The 23,087-nt window shown below is 37.3% G+C and overlaps 1 protein-coding gene across 1 annotated transcript; it reads left to right on the top strand.

Annotated features, from left to right (window-relative positions):
- Positions 1-9,628: 9,628 nt before the first annotated feature.
- On the top strand, positions 9,629-14,531 carry CUNH15orf61 (chromosome unknown C15orf61 homolog). Its single transcript, XM_039219654.1, has 2 exons — positions 9,629-9,990; positions 14,364-14,531. Exons 1-2 carry the CDS (start codon positions 9,645-9,647, stop codon positions 14,489-14,491), a joined length of 474 nt encoding a protein of 157 aa, XP_039075585.1. The 5' UTR covers positions 9,629-9,644; the 3' UTR covers positions 14,492-14,531.
- Positions 14,532-23,087: the final 8,556 nt, after the last annotated feature.

Below are 23,087 nucleotides of genomic sequence, written 5' to 3'. Positions count from 1 at the left end.
TGCTTGATTAATACATATATTGCATTTGTTTTCTTATCAAATATATGCTGAGTTCCTAGTATATAGAGACTTTTTTCTTTGTATGTATAATTTTTAATAAGATCATAGCAGATATACTCCTTTGAAGACTGTGTTTTTCACTTAGTCATAAATTACAAAGACACATCAGAAATTCTTATCCAATGCAATGTTGATAATGGCACAGAGGATGTTAATAATTCCCTATTGTTAGAGAGTTAACAGGCACTCTAATGCAGTCTTCAAAATACATGTTAAGGTCAACGAGATAAGATCATTATTAATAATACTAACAATGCCTTATATTCACAGGTACTTCATAGTTTATAAGCTATTTTCATATCTCATTTGAGCCTTACAATACACTCAAAGTAAACAGAGCAGAAACTCAAATAGGTTAGGTAAATAATTCCCCTAAAATAATAAAACCAGTAATAGGGAGTGCAGACTCAGGCCTAGGTCTATCTGTCTCTGCAGCCAAGGCTCCTTACGTATCTCCTCATCCCTGGCTGACACTGTCATTTTACAGATGAGCAATCCATGCTTAGAGATGGGAATAGTGATGTGCCCAAAATCACATAGCTTCTTCAAGAAAGAATACAGACAGAGTAGAATCCAGGACTCCTGACTCCCCATCCAAAGCTCTCTCAACTACACTATATCTCAACTACATGCTGGCTTAATAAATTAGAAAAAAAAAGTCCCAAATTACTCCATAGTTAAATCAGTGAACAATACATGCTGTTACACTTCTCTGAAGATTACACAGTATGTTTGCTTGGTGCTGCGAAGTGCCAACCTGATGACACTTGCAATCCTGAGCTTATTTGATGTGGTTGGGAAGCAAATGAGATTCCGGTGCCCCTGTTGCGCATAGGTGCTCAGTGAGCATTTCCTGCATGGTGGGGAAGTGCCCTATATTTACAGTATTTGATCCAGTTTAACAGCAAGATCCAACATTAACACTAGCCTTGTAAAAGTTTTCCCCCTAGTTCACACAAAAACAAAATTCTGAGATTATGACTAGCAATTCTTTATGAGTTGATTTATCTGAATAAAACCTATAAGGTTTTGAACCATTAGGCATTCGATTTAGAAAAAAAACTTAGCATACAGAAGAATAAACTGAAAAATGGAACAGATTTGTTTCTTGTAATAATTATGAGCAATATCTCAAACTCAGCATCCTTAGACCATTGAGCTGTGTAGGATGAATGTGCTAATTAATCAATTACTACCCAACAACGTACCCTGTTTATTTACTGAAATGCACCAGAAATGTGTGCAGAACTGGTAATTATTAATCATCTTCAGTAACAAATATGACTCAAGTTCACCTTCATATAATTAATAGAGCATGTAGTTAGCTTTAACATCTTGCTTTATTAGAAATAGCAACAAGGAATTAAAAAAAAAAAAAAACAACCCTGAACCACACATGGTGGTTCACTGAAATGCTGGCTTGGACTAAGTGTGTCTATTATTCATAGCAGTGGTATTACTCAGACCCATCCAAATTATGGGCAGATGCAAAGTTTTTAAAGCTAAACTTTTTAAGTTGAATAAAATGTTAAGACTTACCAAGAAGTTGTAAAAACAGTCCAAAAATATCCATATGTGCTTTACTCACAGTCCCCAAAGAAAACCCACTTTTTAGAGCCTGATACCTAGCTCAGCATTGGGATCTTTTTGCATGGTGCCCAAAGTTCTTAGCACATTAAAAATTTTCAAGATATTTTAAAATATCTCAATTTTAGCGATATTTTAAACTGTAATCTTCAATACACACAGAAATAGTTGTTTTACAACAAATTTTGCACGCAGTCTAGTTTTTAAAATCGTGTGTGTGTGTGTGTGTGTGTGTGTGATCATGCAGGCTCCCAAATTTCCTTTCAAGCAGATAGACTTCCAGGCTAGCAGGGCCGTATTTTGGAACTACAATGCTATTTCTTAACTGTGCAACATTTAAGGAATGTTCACTTGTGTCAGCAACATTTATAGCTGAGTCTGGCAACACCTAACTCTTTTTAACTATGTTCAAAGCATAAGGTTTTGAGTATTGCCAATGAAGGCTCAAATCTCAGCTCTATTACCTATCAGCTCTGTGAGTGCAATTAACTATTTCAACTTCTCTAACTTCTGACATTCAGAATGAGACAACAGGTATAAAGTACCTAGCAGGATGAAACACTCAGGAACTGGTAGATACTATCATGCTGGTATTATTACCCTCTGTGGCCACTTTTTGAAGGTTTTCTTGGATTGGGGCACCTCAGCTGATTAAGCTTCAGACTTGATTTCAGCTCAGGTCATGATCTGACCATGTGTTTGAGCCCTGCATGGACTGGGCCCTGTGCAGACAGTGCCGACGCTGCTTCAAATTCTCTCTCTCTATATTTCTCGCCTGCTCGCACTCTCTCTCTCTCAAGATAAATAAACTTAAAAACATTTTTTAAACTATAAAAAAGAGAAAATTTTATTGGATTAAAATTTAATGTAATTGTATACAGAATTAAAAACTTATCCCATCTGATATACCAGTGGAACATCACTTGGAAATCTAAACTGACAAATCATAAATCAGTGGGTGGACTACTGTATTTCTATTATCAAATGATTCAAGGCCCCTTTAAATGGAGAGCACCCTTAGGGCATCTCAGTATTTGTTTATAGATCATTAACTACTTGACAGTGAGACTGGGGAGGGGGCATAAAGACTTACAGCTAAAGTGCTAAAAGCCACTATGGATTGAAGATCAGCAATAAAGCCACAACATCTTTGGAATTCAATAGGAAAATATGACTTGTGCTACAAAAATGTCATATGCTTTTCATGCCTGTATCTGTTAGTAAAACAAAGCTCACTTTACAAAGCTGGGAACATAACTATGACCCACATGACAAGGTAAATTTATTTGGCCATGTTTTCAAATGCTTCCCCAAACACTGACTACATAGGATTTGTAATATTGGAAACATGCCCATAAAATCGATTGTGTTATCTATTAGCATAAATCGCTATCTGGTTTCAAAAAGTCACCAATATGTGTCCTTGCCACCAGATTCTAGCATCCATAGGAGGAGAAGGAAAGAGAAGTGTTTCCTAATGAAAAGCTCACAGAACATTGGAAGGTCAGAATTTTGATTCTTGATTCTGGCATAAGATCTTGGGTACGTTTCTTACCTACTCTATAGTTTAATTTCTCTAACTACCAAAATTCAAACGTTAATTAAATTCAAACCACTGACACTACATATTATGATTATTTTCTCCAACATTCTTCAACTACACTAATTGTATTCACTTTACGCCCCACCCCTTTTTTTTCATTTTTTCAAAAAGTAGAGTACTAACCATATGCCAAGTACTGTCCTAGGTGCTAGAATCAAAAAGGTTAACAAAATAGGCATTAAGTCCCTGGCTTTAGGAAGTTTCCAGCGGGGGGAGAACTTGAGAGTACTTTGGACAAAACATGCAGTTTAGATGAGATCTTTGTACCCTCTGTTCACAGTTACATGTTTCACCAGAGTAATGCTTCCTGCCACTCTTTGTAACAGCAGCCCCAGCGGCCAGCCAACTCCTTGGAGGCTTTCACAACATCAATCAGTTCCACAGGACTCAAGATCTAGGTAAGAATACAGCAGTTCTTTCCTTTCCTAATGACTTCTGCTATCACTCAGTACTTCCATAAGGATAATTTTGCATAAAGCCAATGTATACTGCCCTTGCCAGGGCAGACACAAAGATACAGGAAGGGGGAAAAAAAAGATACAGGAATGGAGTAGCAGATTTCCCCACTAATGGGAGTGGGGAGAATTAATGAGCATTCATCCAGCTGTAGGGGTAACTCATGCCACCTCCTCTGGTGCTGAGCTTGGCTTAGAGGGCACTGAGCCATTAAGCAGATTTGGGTTCCTAGGAGAGTCGGGTCAGTGGCTTTTTGGGGGTATCTGTTTTTAAGTTCCAAAGCATGCTGGAATATGAATCAGGACAAAATTATCTCTACAGTCCTTTTTTCCTTGAACCAGAAGTCCTCAAGCCTCAAACTGGGGTTTGTAAATGAACTCCTAAATATGAACATTTATATCCCTTTTTCGGAATACCTTTATCTTTTACCAACTTGCTGACATATGTACCAGGGTCTTGCCTATAATTCTTTCTCTAAGAATAGCAGTGAACTAAAATCTACATGCCTACCTTACTTTCTTTTAAATAATGCCATTAGAAAAACGTGAGTAAATCATAATCTCACAGCAACGTGGTAAAATCGACATGAGAACAAGGTCACATTTGGGTCACATCCACTATCAATGTTCTCTATATGTATTTCTTGATAAGCACTAACAATAGGATGTGTTAATATGTAATACTACCTTTAGAATTCATTATCTTTCTCAAGCCTTTTATTGAAGTATAGTATAGATGCAGAAAAATGCAAATACCATACATGTTGTTAGAAGAATTTTCACAAACTCATTTAACTAGAATCCAGATCATTCACACATTCATCAATCATAACAAATGTAGCACTCTAGTGGGAGTAGTGACAAAGTGGGGAGGCTATGCATGTGGGGGACAGAGGACACAGGGGAAATGTCTGTACCTTCCTCTTAATTGTTCTGTGTGCCTAAAATTACCCTAAAAATGTCTTAAAATAAAGAAGTATAGAGATAAGTAAAAGAACAGAACAATGCCAACACCCAAGAAGTCCCCTTACACTCCTTCTAATCACTGGCCCCCCTATACCTCCACCCTTGCTAATGGTGAACACTACCCTGCCTTCTAACAGCAAAGATGAATCCTGCCCACTTTTTATACCTCATATAAATGAAAGCAAATTACAAGCCCTTTAGCGTCTGGCTTCTTTCACTCTTCCTTATGTTCATGAGATTCATACATGCTATGTGTGAATAGGTTGTCATTGCTATATAGTATTCCATCAAGTGAATATGCCACAATTCGTTTCTCTCCTCTACTGTTCACAGTCATTTGAGTAATTTCCAGTTTGAATATTGCAAACATGAATAGTGCTGCTATGAATATTCTACTACTTGTCTTTCGGAGAACATGTACACATAATTTCTGTTGGGTACTGTTATGGACTGAATGTTTGCAACCCCTTGAAATTCAAATATTGAAGCCCTAATAGCCAATGTGACAGTATCTGGAGATAGGGTCCCTGAGTAAGGGATGAAAGTTAAATGAGGTCTTAAGAGTGGGACCCTCATCCAGGGGCACCTGGGTGGCTCAGTTGGTTGGGCGTCTGACTTCGGTTCAGGTCATGATCTTACGGTTTATGGGTTCAAGCCCCGTGTCGGGCTCTGTGCTGAGTGCCAGCTCGGAGCCTGGAGCCTGTTTCAGATTCTGTCCCTCCCTCTCTCTCACCCTCCCCTGCTCACGCTGTCTCTCTCTCTCTCTCTCCCTCTCTCTCTCTCTCTCTCTCTCAGGAATAAATAAAACATTAAAAAAAAAAAAGAGTGGGACCTTCATCCAATAGGGCTGGTGCTCTTATCAGAAGAGAAAGAGGCAGACACCAGAACTAGTTCTCTCTTCCATGGGAAGATATAGTACAAAAAAGCTATAAGCCAGGGAGGGAACGTTCTCCAAGAAGAATCCAATCAGCAAGCACCCTGATCTTAGATTTCCCAGTCTCCAGAACAGTGAAAAACAAATTTCTGTTGTTTAGGAACCAGTCTATGGTATTTTGTCATGGCAGCCACACTAATACAAATATATATCCAAGAGTGGAATGGCTGGGTCATAACATTACATATAATACTACATCCGTAGCTGTAAAATATACTGCAAAAAAATTTTCCAAATTGGTTGCCCCAGCAGTGTATAAAAGTTGTAATTGATGTATATCCTCACCAACATTCAGTATTTTTCTACTTACCTACTTTAGCTACTTTGGTAGGTGCGTAATGGTATTGCATTGTGGTTTTAATTTCCCTTTTTTGGATGATTACTGAAATTAAGCACTTATTCCCATATGGATAGTCTAGATACCTGGATATCCTCCTTTGTGAAGAGTACATTCAAATATTTCATTTACTTTTCTATTGGATTGTCTTTTTTTAGTGATTTGTTCTGGATACCAAATGCTTTGTCAGTTAGATGTATTGCAAATACTTCTCCCAACCTATGGATTACTTTTTGATTCTCTTACTAATATAGTGCCTTTTAATGAATAGAATTCTTAATTTTAATTTATTAAAATTTATCAATTTTGAAGAACTAATTTTTAACATGTTCTGAACAACTGTGGCATCCTAGGTGCCTTTAAAACAAAAACAAGAAAGCTAAATCCCTTCTTTCTAGGAGCAACATCATATCCATGCACAGGCTAAATGCTGTACACAGCATCAATCTTCATAGTTATTTTTAAGGGGTTCCTTCTAAGGGGTTTGCAATTTCTCCATGTTTTGTGTAAAACAAAGTATTTGTGTGTTTACTGCATTAATTCTTAATTATTGAACACAGTGTTTCTTAAGCGTTGACTTATGTTTTTGGATGCCAACTTCTAAGCCACTTTGTTTCATGGTCGTTAAGAATTGGAACTAAGGGGGGCGCCTGGGTGGCTTAGTCGGTTAAGCGTCCAACTTTCGCTTAGGTCATGATCTCGCGGTTCGTGGGTTCGAGCCCCGCGTCGGGCTCTGTGCTGACTGCCAGCTCAGAGCCTGGAGCCTGTTTCAGAGTCTGTGTCTCCCTCTCTCTCTGACCCTCCCCTGCTCACGCTCTCTCTCTCTCTCTCTCTCTCCTAGAAATAAATAAAAATATTAAAAAAAAAAAAAAAGAATTGGAACTAAGGGCGCCCGGGCTGGCTCAGTTGGTGGAGTGGCTCTTGATCCCAGGGTGGTGAGCTTGAGGCCCACGTTGAGTATGGAGATTATTTAAAATAATAAAACCTTAAAAAAATGTGGAACTGATCTGAGTTGTGGATTTTTTGAGAAACTATCTATTTCAATTATGGAACCAGCACCGTACAATCAGAAGAGATAGCAGAAGTCATGTCTTCCAGCTCTGAATCTTTAGGTTAAGGTAATATTCCATTCAAACGCTCTTGAATACCTTAGTGTGATCCACCTTCTATCTGCTTTCTTTGGTAATTTCCCACCATAGAGTAGGAGAGAGAGAAATAGCCATGGAGCCTTGAATTAAGGAAACCCTCAGCACTGATGAGCTTTTTCCAAGAGGGCACCTTCCAGTAGAAATATTTCGGTTCCAAGCCCTTTTCCTAAGCCTTCATGGGAGGATGCAGTGACCCTAATCTAAGCATGTGGTTGTCTTTATCAGTGGTTTTCACTTCATATATGCCACAAAACCTAGAATTTCTCAGACATGCTTTAGGTTCCACAAATGTTTGATTCAAGTTGCACTTTTTAGATTTTTACACAGCCAAGAGATACAATGACCAAACATAACATATTGCAAAGCGCCCACAGATTCATTTGAGGTGAAGTCATCTTAGTGTAGATCTCAGAATTAATTTCCTCCTGCCATCTTTGTAACTGAAGCACATGTCCAAGATTTCAACGTAAGTCATTTTAAACCACTCTAATTTGTATTTACTTTTCTGGAGGGACCAGAATACTCTTGTTAGTGTACAACCAAAACAGAAGAATAAGAAAGTGTCCTGAAGCTGCCTGTAATTATCCCAACTGCTACTGTTGTCCATAATCCCCAACTTCAAAAATTTTCGGGCATAAAAGAGCAGAGTCATGGCTTCAGTAGCAGACTGAAAACCAGACTAGTTTCCCTTGGTTTTTGCTGTTCACAGACTCCCTTGGTTCCTTCCCATTTTCTGAGCTTGGTTCTTCAGACTATTTATTACTTTAGCTACCCAATTTCCCTCCTATAAATTCCTTGTCTGCTAAAAACAAACAAAACCCTAAGACAACAAACCACCCTCATTTTTTTTAATTTACCTATAAAGTTGATGTTACAAATTTGAACTTTTAAATGTTTAATAATAAAACACAAGGTTTCATCTACTTGCTATGTTGGGGTTCTGTGACAGATTTTATTTGAAAAAGACTCCAATGCCTTTTAAAATTTAATTTGAAAATCACCATACTGAATCACCTCCCTGACTCGTCTTAGCCTCCCGTAGCCATTTCTATTGCAAATCTAACCACATCATGCCTCCACCTAAAATCTTAAAAAAAATTTTTTTTAGGGGCCCCTGGGTGGCTTAGTAGGCTAAGCGTCCAACTTCGGCTCAGGTCATGATCTCACGGTTTGTGAGTTCCAGCCCCGCATTAGGCTCTGTGCTGATGGCTCAGAGCCTAGAGCTTGTTTTGGATTCTTTGTCTCCCTCTCTGTCTGCCCCTCCGCCTGCTTGTACTCTCTCTCTCTCAAAAATAAAACATTAAAAAAAAAAACTATTAAAAAAACCTGGAAAATGTAAAAACTAGCCACACTATCCTTCATCCCAATAATAGTTGTTATATAGTGCTTACACATGATTTTCTCTTTTACATACAATGCTTTCTAGACACATCATCTTATTTATGAATGGTTTCTCCAAACAAGATGAGTTTAGGACAAACAGGAAGATATGTTTCTTTAGAAGCAGGTGTTTATGGAGCGCCTGGGTGGCTCAGTCTGTTAAGCATACCATTCTTGGTCTCTTGGTTTCAGCTCAGGTCATGATCTCCTGGTTTCTTGGGTTAAGGCCCCACTTTGGGCTCCCACTGGCAGCATAGAGCCTGCCTGGGATTCTCTCTCTCCCTCTCACTGCCCCTCCTTCACCCACTCTGTCTCTGTCTCTCCCCAGTAAATGAACTTTAAAAAACATTTTTTTTAAGCAGGTGTTTATAACACCTCAAGCAGCTGGGAAGTTTGAGAAAAGGTTTTCCTAAAGTAATAAATTGATAATGGGTAGCTGAGGAAGGTTCATACCTAACAGATCCCTGGTCTGGCACTCACCAAGCTTTAGTAGGGAGGTAGTGGGGCGCATCTGGGCAATGCACAGAGATGATGTGGGGCGTTTTTCAAAAATAACCTTTTTATTTTGAAACATCTGGGGCTTACCCTAAATAGTGAACATGACAGCAAAGACCTAAACATAAATGTGCTTCCCGACTTTACCGGCCAGCGCAAATCTGGGGACTTTTGGGTTTTAACTCAGCTCCCTGATGTCACCTCTCAAACGTCTCCTCGACCACTCCATCTAAGAATGTCACCTGAGCCCAAGGCTTGGAAGCGAGATCTGGGTGTCAGTTCTGCCACTCACTAGGGTGGTTATTTGTTTTAAGCCTTAATTTTCCTCACACCCCTACAGATAAACCTCCCAAAAGTCCGCGCCCGGCGGCCCCCCCCCCCCCCCTAGCTGTTAACTACATGAGGTCACACGTGACGATTTAATTACCTCCTCTGCGTCGCTGACCCTGACTCCCAGCGCCGGTCCCGGGGCCCGCCCCCAGTACCCTCCGCTCGCTCCGCGGGAGGCCGCGAGAGCTTCGTGCGCACGCGCCTCCGTGCCCCGGGGGCTCTCGCGCACTCCCGCGGGCGTCCCCGCCGCTCGCCCCGGGGCGCGGGCGCGCGCACGCTCCGGCGGCTCCGCCCCCAGCGGCGCGCGCCCCACGGCGGCAGAGGGGCGGGGACGCGGGCGAGGCCGGCCATGGAGCCCCTGCGGAGGGCCCACGAGGCCGCGCTCCGGCTGCTGCTGTGCGGGCCCTGGGCCTCGGGCGCCGCCTCCCGCCCGAAGCCCCGCGCCTCGGAGGTGCTGACGCTGCACCTGCTGCAGCGGCGCCTGCCGCACTGGACCTCCTTCTGCGTGCCCTACAGCGCTGTCCGCAACGACCAGTTCGGCCTCTCGCACTTCAACTGGCCGGTGCAGGGCGCCAACTACCACGTCCTGCGTACCGGCTGCTTCCCCTTCATCAAGTACCACTGCTCCAAGGCCCCCTGGCAGGACCTGGCCGGGCAGGACCGGTTCTTCACAGCGCTCAAGGTCGTCAACCTGGGTGAGTGGCCCGGGTCGGTGAAACACGCCCCGCTGACAATGGGATCACTGTTTGCAAAGCACGCTGACAAACGTCGCTCAGAGGTCGAGACCCCGGCCCAAGGTCAGGCCCCGTCAGCGCAGGGGAGCTCTGCCTCGGCCTCTCCCGGGAGCACGCGCTCGGCGCTTTTGGATCGCCCGGCGCTGTTGGGTTTCCCGGACCTTGCCTCTGCGTCTCACTCACTCAGCTGCCTTCTAGGACTGGCCTTGGCCCTGGTCTTTTGTATTTCTACCTCCCCGGCCCTCCACTCCCCAGTAGGTGCTTGTCGGGGCTAAGTAGATGCTATTGAACCGTTCCCCGGAAAGTGGGGCTTTAGCCCAGGTCTGTATCTAGGGACCACACTGCGTCACTGCTGGGGAGGAGGCATTCATTCTGTCCACACCTGCTGCAGCTTTTGACTGGGAGGACCCCTACATTGGGCAGTCAGTAAGAGGGTGTAAGGAAACGTGCCCATTGGAAAGTGGCTCTGAAATTAAGAAATGCCTTATTGCGTGGCAGGATTCGTTCATGACCATCATTCTCTTGAGTGCATTCATTATTATAAAAACTGCAGCTACTTTGTAAGTTTCATTGTTTGCTCTCTGTGAAATCCCACCAAGTGCGTTTTACTGAAAACGCTAACGGTTTTCACCAGTCCTATCAGCTTCCTCAGGTGCTAGGCCTAAAGGATATTTAAAAGACTCAGCGTCTTTAATATTTCTGCGTTTTCATGGGAATATTCTAATTCTGAGAGTATTTACTCTTGATGGATGTTTATTTTCTTTTGGCTAATGACAGAAGAGGCATCAACATTGACATGGGTATATCTTTTCTAGGTCAGTGAAAAATAGAAAGGCCTCAAGATGTTTTGTACCTATTAATAGGTATTATCATATTAATCCAGATTTTAGTAATTCAGAATCTGAACCTGGTAGCTTAACCATGTTACCCAACCATTTTTTTTTAAACCGGAATTAAAGTGAAGCCCCTGTATATCTGCACTGGTATTATAAAACTCTGATAGCTCATTAAATTGAAATATGGTATTTATGTACTTTTGCTTATAATAGCACATATGTCTCTCATGGGATTTTTGAGCCATTGGTGCACTGGGACTGTCCTGGGTTCAGTCCACCAAGGAGAAGAGTATTTATTTAGCAATGTGTATGCCTTTTAAAATTTGTCTGTTTGGTTGATGGACTATATAGAGCATGCCCACTAATTTTGAGGTTGATTCAAAGTTGAAGGGTGAGCTCACTTAGATTCAATTCAAAATTATTTGGAAAAACTGGAGTGATGACTAGATTTAAGAAGAAGTTTAGCATTTTCAGAATAAGAAGCCATCATTCTTCCCAAATGGTAACAGTTACAGGTTAGGAAAAGTATAATTGGAGGATTATAGGTAAGCCATGAGCCAAATGCCTTTTAAAGAAAGTTTTCTTTTAAAACTTAACACCTTAAGAACACCTTAACGATTAGGAGTTTCTCTTTTACATATAGATACAAAGAAATCCAAAGAAAATTAGAATACACAGAACATTCTCACACAGAGAAGTGGAACCTTTTGAGGAAAGAAACAACAGTTGTAATTTTTTTTATGTGGAAGAGAAGGCTGAAGAGTGATTTAATGGTCTTTTGGAAATTCTAAAAATCCTGCCTACATGGGAATAAGAGTTTTAAGTTAAACAAAAAGGAAAACTCTCTGCTCATTCGTGCTTTAATATGAATTGGCTTTTACTGATAAAGGGAGTTTTTTTCCTGGACTTTTAAAAAAAGTAGTGTATTCGTCACTTTGGTACAATGTTTATTTTGTATTTTTGTCTTACGGTAGGGAATTAGATAATAGCTTCTTCCCTGTTCTGTGATGTACAGTTGCCCCTCTGGCTCATCAAGTACATATTCTATTAATAAAAATACTTAAGATTGTATTCCTCTTATTCCCTTCTAAACTAGTAATTATCGGAGTAATTCATTTGTCCATTTTGTAAATAATAAAGATGTCTCTTTTACCATTTATTCCCTCTCTCCTCTGCCTTCCCTTCAGTGGAAGCTGACATTTTACTGATGGTTTATCAGTCTGGGTATCCTGCTGGGAAGTAGATTGAGATTTAAGAAAAGCAACTTACCATTGGAATGAATGGGTAATCGGAGACTTGCTAAGAAGTTCTAATTTTTTTTAAGTGCTTAATTTGACAGTGGTTTACCTACTGTTCAGCTGACTCAAGATGAATTATTATGCAAAGAACTGACTTTCATGTTGATTTTGATGTTATGTTTCAGTCTGGGAAAAATTTAATTTCTCACAGAATTTTATAGAGTTTATAGCATATGTGCCATAAAATTATTTTTTTTATGTTTTAAATATGTAAGTGGCAAATATTCTCAATTAGTGTATTAGCCTGACTGCATTAAATAGACTGCAGGAAAAAAGAAATACAGAATTTTTGACTCCTGTCAAACAACTCTATCTCCTACCAAACATTACTGACAGTGGTTCCTAACTGTCTCTTAGTGAGAGATAATGTAGTTATTATTAAGCTAGTAATCTTTGATCACTTCTCCATTTTAGCTGAAAAAAATATTGACTATTGATTTTTGTGGTTTTTAAAACATGCCAATATTTTAACTGGAAACTGATAAGTACTATAAAGCAAGGTTTCCGTTTCACCAGCCGTTCCTTAAATTTATGTCTGGTGAGGATAGAAAGATTTAAACCAATGCTAAATTGGTTAAAAAGGCATATCTTACATATTTTACTGTTGGTATATTTTTAAAAATTAATACTTGTTTCTAGAACCTGTTTTTTCTTCCTGACCCCATTGATTTTCAGCTTTAAAGTTGTGATGCCGTATTTAATTTTTTATTTCAACTTCTTCTATTCTTCATTCACTTCTGCCTGTGCACTTCTGTAACCACACTCTACTTTCCTTTTTTTTCTTTCTGATAAAATTATTTATAAATAGCTTTATGATGCTAGTTTTTGTGGCTTCTTTGTGATATTCCCTTGAAGCAAGCATTTAGAGATTCTTTTGGGTAATACCAAGGCAAAGAAGGCAATATACTGTCAAAGATTTCATAGGAGTTCCAGGGAACCCTGTGATAGTGACAAACTGTGACCCAGTATATTCCTAAAAATAGAGAGGTGCCAGCATTTTTTTTTTCCTGTTTTCATTGCCAGAGAGTGACGCTTCCCCTGATTAATCTCTGGCATCACAGTGGTTGGAATGCAGCTTCAGGGAATAAGCACAAAGTAGTCCAATGCACTTATTCAAAAAGATCATAACACAACAGATATATTCTTGCAGAAAAATAAGAAAAAAATTTGGCAAGATGATTAGTCCTGAGCATATGATTTCCCTATTAACTAGAAAGAGGGATTTCCCAAATGGACAGCTCTTTTAAATTGTCATTTTTCTGTCCAGCTCCTACACGGGAACAATAAATTTAATACTGTGTAGAGCATACAGTGTTTGTTATTGATTCAGATGCCTGTTGGTTTTACACGTTTTTTAATATGTCAATAGTCACTGAATTTAAATAAGCGCCTTAAAAGAGATAGGAATTGTGAAAGTTCCTTTTGTGTCCACTATAGTTTCATATGCATGAGCACTTAATCCATTATCTCTGGTTAGTATGTTTAGTTCCATGAATCGCAAATGGCCACTTATCTCAAATATAACATCAAGATCTTATCAAATGGAAACACTCCAAAGAAGAAACACATTGTTGAAATCTACTTGATACCTATTCCAAATAGGTTGAAACAAGGTTGTTTTCAGATCAGCTGTAAAAATACTAATGAGAATATTTCTCATGCCTGTTATACTAAAATCTTCCTTAGAGTTACATTTTGCCTTCGGTTTTGAAGACAGCTCTTTGACCCAGTTTCTTTTAAGTTATACAAAAAATTACTTTAGCCATCAGTGTTACTATTTAACTTAACACACAGTAAATTTGACCTAGTAATTTAAGCTCAAGGCCAATAATCAGGAGCATCTCCAACTAAATTAATGAATATTCTGTTTGTTTACTTGTGAAAGTAATAATAAAATTATTCATAATTCCTTGGAAGTAATGAATTAGTGCTTATAAACTGCTTCAAATTAAAGTTTAAGCCAGTTTTATCTATAGTTTTAAAGATCTCTAGTCTCACACAGTTCCACAAACAGTTAAAGTTGAGCACTTAGATAATTAGAGTCCGTCTTTACTAATGTCTTTATATTTTTATAACTTTATAATTTGTTATAACTTTATAATTTGCTGAGGAGTGCTTTGTGATTGGTACCATGACAAATATATTGATGTGTGATTAATAAGTATTGATGTTCATAAAAATGTATCCATTTGTTTTCTAGGTATTCCAACTTTATTGTATGGACTTGGATCCTGGTTATTTGCTAGAGTCACAGAGACTGTGCATACCAGTTATGGGCCAATAACAGTTTACTTTCTAAATAAAGAAGATGAAGGTGCCATGTATTGAAGGGTGGGCCTTGGAGAACATAAAATATCAGTGGATTTTCTCTTGTGTGTATATACAATATTTATTTTTGACCCTTTAAAATAAAACTTTTGCAAGCACCTTTTTCTTTCTGTGGTGTCTGATTCTTTAAGATGAATCATTGCCCTCAAGAGGCAAAGCTTTTCATACATGGTTATATATTGCGTACTCGGTTTAGCCAATGGGAACTACAAATGCATGAAGCATACACCATTTTCCCCCCTACAATTAGGTTAAATTACAGATAAAAAATGATTATAACCTATATATATTCTCTAGTTAGGTATTAACAATTTAAATCGATTCTTTGAAGAGAAAATAGAGACATCCACCCAAAGAAGGAAGGGGAAAAATCTTTTCCATGACATTGGAAAAAGAAGTAGAGGATTTTAGGATATAGGTGGAGATAATATTATTGGCAAATCCAAAAGTGATGAATTCTAATTGCAGTCTGAAGTCTAAACTGTTCGGCTGCCAGGACTTTAAATGGGAATGTTTTAAAGCCCTTGTGCCATTTACCTGGATGAGAGGTCCAGGTATAATGTTGAGCCTTCATATTGTCTAAACCTCCAATACCATACTACTTTAAAAAAAAATGACTCTGGTTAATGTAAATGTAGCAAGATGAATGAAATTCAGACTTATTAAAAGTTAAAATAGCATGCTGATAAAGCTGTATGGACAATTAAGATCTACAAAGACCCAGAAGAATAAATGTGGTGACTGTTTATAAAAGCAATTAGCTGAAATGGTACATATCCATACACTTATTGGTGATGGGAAATGGGCTGAAATTTTAGAGACCTGATGGCAGTTTTGTGCTAAGATTTTATTAAGTTAATTGCATTTTTGAAAGCAAAGTCATTTAAAAAAATTTATCCTTGGGGGTAGTTACAAAACACCCAAACGAAGGGTAAATTTCAGAAATTTGGAGTAATTTAGGGAGAACTAAGTAGAACTATTTAATTTCTAAACCAATGGGTGTTTAAGATTTATGATCTCTCCCATAATTACAAACATACATTATATATCATTTTATGTTAATGTGTTGCTGATACTCTGCAATGTTTACACATTTTTATAGCAAAATATTCTATAATACAATCTAACCAACAACTGGGTGCTCACTTCTGGCAAATCAGTAGAGAAAGTGATTGGAAGCAACTTGAGGTGAAAATGCCAGAGTAAAGTAATACAAACTGATTTCGTTCAAGGTAGTCATTTTAAATAAGCTACAGAGAATGAGCTGTGTTTCAAATATATGTAGTGTTCACTTGTCTAAAAGCAATTCTAAATAACACTTTAATCAAAGAAGTACTTATGCCAATATATTTAGTCCAGAAGAATCTACTTGACACTAGTTAAATGAATGGCTTACACAAAGAAGATAGTGTTACATTAGACTTCATTAATAATAAAACTAACTATTAGCATTTTGCAAGGAAGGCTAGAACTGATTTCCCCTGCAATGGGCAAAGTTAAATAACTATAGCTCATAAGTTTTAAGTCAAATACTGCTCATTCACTGCTGCTTATCTTGTCAATACTTGCCGTAAAGGTTTGGTCCCAGCACAAGGCTGATAAAATGGTTTTTAATTACCAGACTATAAATACAGCTTTTCAGTAGAGTTGCACTTCTTTTCACACTGGCCTGTTTGATTTCTGATAATTTGTACTGCTGACTCTGCTTACCTGTTTTTCAATAGCTACAGTCAGTGTGACTTCTTGTCCATATGGTGATAGGTAAGTCTCCTTGGAGAAGATCTTTGACAAACTACCCTATTGATCTCTGTAATTCTCTGCTGCTTGCAGCATTAAATAGAGCCTTGATTTCTTGTCTCATGTGCTCACTGTGTAACAATTAAGCAAATGTAATATTTTCTTGTATTACATGAAAATCAATAGACCTCTTGCTCTCATGGAGTTGATCATGGTGAAGGATGAACTCAACGATGGCTAAGGGCATGGTTCAAATATTAAAATATCATTCATTGGATTTATTAAGTCTTACAGTGAACCTTTTAGTCTAAAAATGCTCCCCATTGAACAGTAATGGTTTTTCCTTTAAAGTGGAAAATACACGGAAGCTCCATGGCCTAAAAGGGATAAAGTATAACTGCTGGAAGTCAGGAGATTGATTCTATTTTTAGTATCAGTGCTGTATTACTTTTTGACCTCAAGCTAATAACTCTACTCCTTTGTGTCTTAAGTTTTTTCTACCTGTAATCTGAGAAGAACAAAATAAGCCTTTCTACTTTAAAATGTATCATCAGTATGCTTGTAAGCAAATGCCAGTTTTATTTCAGTAAAAGCAGTTTTTGTAACCCTCATTCTTCTGTTCCATATCTATTTGTGTGTAAAAGGCTTCATTAATCAAAGGATTTTAAAAAGAAGGTGAGGGGAAGAAAGGGGACACATTGAAGGCATTTTATGTGTGTGCACATGCTGATGACGCCTGAGGTGGCAGGCAGGGGTCTGAGCTGACCTTGCCCTTCTGGATATCAGGAATATTCTTAGTTAATGAAGCAACCAAAAACAGCTTTTCTGCCAATCTTTCTTTATTGGGATTTTGACTTGAAAATCAAGCAAAACTATCTTTTAACAAAGATGTGTTCTTAGTATAAAATTTCTGTAAATCTATTGTTATTTATATACAAGTCGATTAGCAAGTATTGGAAGAAATTTCGAGTCAAAATTTTTAGTTCCTGTGTAAGCTGTGAACTACCATAAAGATGCGATAAGAATTGGGGGCATGAAAGAGGTGGCTAATACGAAAATCCCTAGTTTTTCAGCGCTAATGTCTTAACATAGCCAATTGTACAATTAGTTATTTCTTTATCACACAAATTTGGTCACTAATATATTGCTAGTTGTTGACTTCAGTAAGAAATCGAAACATTTTAAATTATTAAAAGCCATATATTTATTTTAAAATGTGCATTTTATTTATCATTTGTATTTATAGTCATGCAAAACTATAAGCGAGAACATCTATACTGCTTCATGAAATATCTCTTAATTCTGTTAAACAAGGAGTGATGTTTAAATGAGTGGGGTGACCTAAAGATAAGGATCTTGGTTTCACTTAATTTAAAAGCTAATGCAGATAACAGAAACTTTATCCTAAAGCTGGTAGATCGGGTGTCTACTTTTGTTCAGCACTTACCATTCAGACAGTAATGATGTTTGAGGGCATCTTAACCTAAACAAGTACTTAGCATTACATCTCACCTGGGTCAACAGTCTAGGGTATCAAAGTTAAACTGTGCTACTGTAAATTAATGGAAAATGTAACTGCACTTTGCTGAAAGATCAATGTCCAATAAAGGCTGCACAATCAAATCTTGTTGCAATGATTGAGGTCTTTAATTGCCTTTCAAAGATAAGGTGGTAATCAACACAGCTTTAACTGATTTTTTTACTAGTTCAATTACATGCTAATGACTAGTGCCAAGTAAGAATCTTTAACTACTTATACTTATTAAATCTTACGTAGGTAATGAAAAATTACTTTAGCTATACAATCGATAGAACACAAATCTTAATTACCATATTTCACTTTTATACTATTTTATGTGCTTGACAAATGTTTCACAAGAGCTTTCCCAACAACAAGAAGTGTTATTAGTAGTGACCACGGTCCACAGAGTATTTTTCCAACAGAAACTGGAGAAAGGATGTTGAGAAAAATTTTTTTCTTTAAACGAAAATGTGGCTAAAATAGTTTCCGCTGACAAAAGTTTGGCCATTCAGCTACTTTTGAGAACTCTGCTCTGCTAATTGAGAATACACTTAATACAACTGGGATAAAAGAAATCTAGATTGTTTTCAGCGTGTTTCTGAAAGTTCAGTTAGTTTTCTAGTGAAGAAATTGATTTCATGTAGAGCCTGCTGTAAAATTCTCCTGTTTGGGGAAAGGATAAATTAGCAAAGGGAAATGAGAAATGAAAAAAAAATAGATAAATTGGATTTCATGAAAATGAAAATTTTTTGTGCTTCAAAGGATACTATCGAAGAAAGTGAAAAGACAGCTGATTGTATGGGGGAAATATTTGTAAATCATATATCTGATAGGGGATCTGTAACTAGATTATATAAAGAACTCTCATAACTAACCCAATTGAAAAATGGATTTGAACAGACATTTCTGCAAATAAGTTCTACAAATTTTGGCTACTAAGCACATGAAAAGATATTCAACATTAACTGTTAGGGCAATGAAATCAAAACCATAATGAGAGGGGCACCTGGGTGGCTCAGTAGAGCGTTTGGCTCTTGATTTTGACTCAGGTCGTGATCTCAAAGTTTGTAGGCTCGAGCCCCATGTTGGGCTCTGCCCTATCAGAGTGGAGCCTGCTTGTGATTCTCTCTCCCCCTCTGTCTCTGCCCTTTAAAGACAGATGATAACAAGTGTTGGCAAGGATGTGGAGAATTTGAAATTTCATGCATTACTACTGGGCATGTAAAATGATACAGCCACTTTGGAAAAGTTTAGCAGTTCCTCAAAATATTAAGCATGAAGTTACCATATGACCCAGCAATTCTATTGCTAGATACATACTCTAAAGAACTGAAAACTAGTGTTCACATAAAACTTGTACACAAATGTTCATAGCAGCATTGTTCATTCTAGCCAAAAAGTTGAAAGCACACAAGTAGCCACCAATTGATGAATGAATACATAAAATGTGTCATATTCACATTATTATTGTGAGAATAATTGGAATATTATTTAGTAAATAAATGAAATGATACACTGATAAACACCACGGCATTGATGAACCTTGAAAACTTGCTAAGTGAAAGAAGCTAGTCGTGAAAGAGCACCTATTCATATGATTCCATCTATATGAAATGTCCAAAACAGACAAAACTACAGAGACAAAGTGGATTAGTGATTGCCTAGGGATGGGGAGGTTGGGAGGAAAAGGGCAGTGACTATTAATGGGTATGGGGTTTCTTTCTAGGGTGATGAAACTGTTCTAAAATTGATTGTGGTGATGGTTGCATAACCCCAGGACTACACTCAAACCATGAAACTGTACACTTTAAATGGAAGACTGTGTGCCACGTGAATGATCTCTCAATGAAACTGTTCAGGGGTGCCTGGATGGCTCAGTCAGTTAAGCATCCGACTACGGCTCAGGTCATGATCTCATGGTCCATGAGTTCAAATCCCGCGTTGGACTCTGTGCTGATAGCTCAGAGCCTGAAGCCTGCTTCGGATTCTCTCTGTATGTGTCTCTCTCTCTGCCCCTCTCCACTCATGCTGTCTGTCTGTCTGTCTGTCTCTCTCCCTCAGAAATAAACATTTTTAAAAAAAGGATTTTAAAACTTAAAAAATTAGTAAACTGGGGAGAGGAAATGGGCAGTTAGTATTTAATGGCCATATGGTTTCCATTTTGCAAGATGAAAAGAGGTCTAGAGATAGATGGTACTGATCATTGCACAATAATGTGACTGGTAATGTGACTATATGTGATACCGCTAAGCTGTATCCTTCAACATGGTGAACCTTGTGTTCTGTGTATTGAACCACAAATAAAAATAATTTTTGAAACATAGTAAAGGGGACTCAATATTACTATAGTGCAATATAACTGCATGATTTCTGTAGAAAATAACAGAGTTTAGAAAATGTTAGGTAAAACATGCTAATATCATTTTATACTTTGCAGTCTTGGCATTTAAAAAATTTTAATTATGAGACCTACTTTTAATTAAGTAGATGAAATCTCATTTGGGATCAGTTTGGGTAGCATTAAGGATATACTTTTATCTCCTTATTATATACTTTTATCCTGAAACTAACACAATGTTGTAGAATATTCTTCAGTATAAAAACACATATACACATGCACAAAGAGATGTGTTGTTTTAAAAGATAAAAGATAAGACCAAAGAAAAGCATGTAAAATGTTAGTAAAGGAAAATATCCTCTTTTAGATCCTAGTTGCTGGGTAAAGAATATTAGCTACTACTAGTATGAGGTGTTATATAGTATTGCTTATAGCTATTTTAGTTGCACTTATATCATTTTAAATACAGTTTATGAACATTGTACTACTCCATTATATTATTAATTTATCTTCAGTGATATTTATAGTATCAATTTAAAAGCAGTAAAACTTCATGAAAAGTAGCTTAAACACAAGGATTTTGATAAACAAAAGCTTCCAGTTTTTAAAAGCAAATCACGGAAGCCGTACTTCTTAAAGAAGATGTAAAGTTTTTGTATTGTTGTTGATGATAGAATTATGAACCTTATAAACTCAGTATTTTTTAGTTAACCTAAATACATAAATCTATTTGAATTCATCTTATGAAAAGAGATATGTCATTAGATATATGATCATTATATGCTTTAGTGATTCATGGACCTTGTTACATACATGCTTTGTAATGTATGAATTATTTAGTAAGAAAAATCACAATAATTTTGTTGTTACTCAAAAATTTATGGGTTGGCAGAAACAATTATGCAGCCCCTGAAGCTGGTATGTTAAGGTAACATCATTAACACTACGTAGTATGATTTTTTTAGTAGTTGCTTGACATAACCTTTACTGCTGCTGCTAGGATATATCAGTAATTTTATAATAATCTATCTGTAAACAGAACACTGAATTTATTAACCACAAAGTGATTCATTTTACTCTATTTTCATATAAGTGCATAATTTAAAATCAGACCTAAAAAGTGGTCTACCCAAATCTAAAAGAGGAAGAATATAAAAGCATACAAAATAAAAATTAATATTCTAATAGATTAAATTTTTTAATTCTGTTTAATAAAAATGGATATTTTTATTTAAAAAATGTATAGGTTTAATAATTGAATGAAAGTCCATGAAGATAGGAGATTATCTTGTAACTTTCTTTTTCTCTTTTTAAATGTATCTATATTAAGTAGCCTCCACACCCAATGTGAGGCTTGAACGCACAACCCTGAGATCAAGAGTCACGGGCTCTACTGATTGGACCAGCCAGGCACTCCTTCTGTAATCTTTTTTTATTACGTATGATATTAAGGCCCCTGCTGTGAGATGAAAGCAAAAAATTTTAGTTTTTTATGCTTTCAAATTTCCAAAATTGTTAGATGAAGGAACCAAGAATTTTAACGTTTGAATAAAAATCTAAACAGTGTCACCTAATTTTATAGTACATTTAAAAATCAACATTCATTCATCTTACAAATACTTTTGCATTGACCATGTCTGAAGGCAAAGTTTAACAATTCTACTTGTCAACAAAATCTAGCAGTTCTGAATCTACATACAGTGTCCATTCAAGCCATACTGAAAAAAGACAGCTTCTGTATACAATTGTATGAGAACTATGTTTTACTAATTTTTGTGTTTGCAGTATTTGTCATATAGACAAGGCTCTTTGTGGAATGAATGTGTGATGATACAAAATTAAAAAGAAAACTTGTCTTCATCTTTAGGAGTTTTAAGAAAAAGATGCTTTAACTGGAGATCCTATGGATTATTTGTAAGAAGAGCAACAAGTTTTGAAATACCTCATAGGTCACGAATTAACTTACACTCTTTTATGGATTCTGAAAAAGACTGGAATCTTGCATTTTCCTTTTGAGGCATTTCATGTGTCTGTTTTCTCATACAGAAATGTTGCTATTTTATTTTATTATTTTATTTTTGAAAATCTTTATTTTATTCTTTGAGAGAGAGAGAGAGCACAAACAGGGGAGGGTCAGAGAGAAGAGAGGGAGATACAGAATCCAAAGCAGGCTTATAGCACAGAGCCCGATGCAGGGCTTGAACCCACAAACTGTGAGATCATGACCTGAGCCAAAGTCAGATGCTTAACTGATTTTGAGCCACCCAGATGTTGCTCAAGAAATGATGCTATTTTAAAGTCAGACGGAATGACATGTAGAAGTAAATGAAGTAAAACATTAAACAGAAAGTACTAGGATCAGTTAGACTTACTTTAACGAGAACTAGAAACAATGTTAGTAACTAGGACACAAGAATGTTTTAATTAAGTTGGTCAAACATGGAATGGGTTACCTCTTGATTGTTTGATATGTTCAGAGAGGTTGCATGACAATTTCTTAGGTAGACATGGAGATAATTCTTGAATAGGGCAGAGGACTAGATTGGTGATTTTGTCAGTTTCCTTTAACCTTGAAATGTTATTATTATTCTTGCATGCCTATCTCTGATTCCCAATTGTGCTATTCAGTTTGGTTTTTATTGCTGTTCTACTATGTGTATAACACAAAGAACCTTGTTTTGAAGATAAAATATACAGTTTAAGTTCTTGCTGTACCAATACCAGTTAAATGAGAAAAATTAGAGCTTCCTAAATCTTAGTGTCTTCATGTACAGAAGAAGGAGTTTATCTAATACTTATATAGTATTTATTTGTGCCAAGTCCTAGACTAAGCACTCTATACATATTAACTCAATCCTCTCTTAATAGCCCACTGACTTTGGCACTGTTTTTATGCCTACTTTTTAGCTGTGGAAACCAAGAAATCTTACCCACAGTCATACATAGTGAGTGTTATTCCAATCCCTGCAGTCTCTCTTTAGAGTCCGTAGTTGTAACCT

The sequence above is a fragment of the Hyaena hyaena genome, unplaced genomic scaffold (genome assembly GCF_003009895.1).
Source record: "Hyaena hyaena isolate Hyena2069 unplaced genomic scaffold, ASM300989v1 scaffold_15, whole genome shotgun sequence".
Lineage (NCBI taxonomy): Eukaryota > Metazoa > Chordata > Mammalia > Carnivora > Hyaenidae > Hyaena > Hyaena hyaena.
The sequence above is the reverse complement of the archived record's forward strand: the minus strand, read 5'-3'. Positions and strand labels throughout refer to the sequence as shown.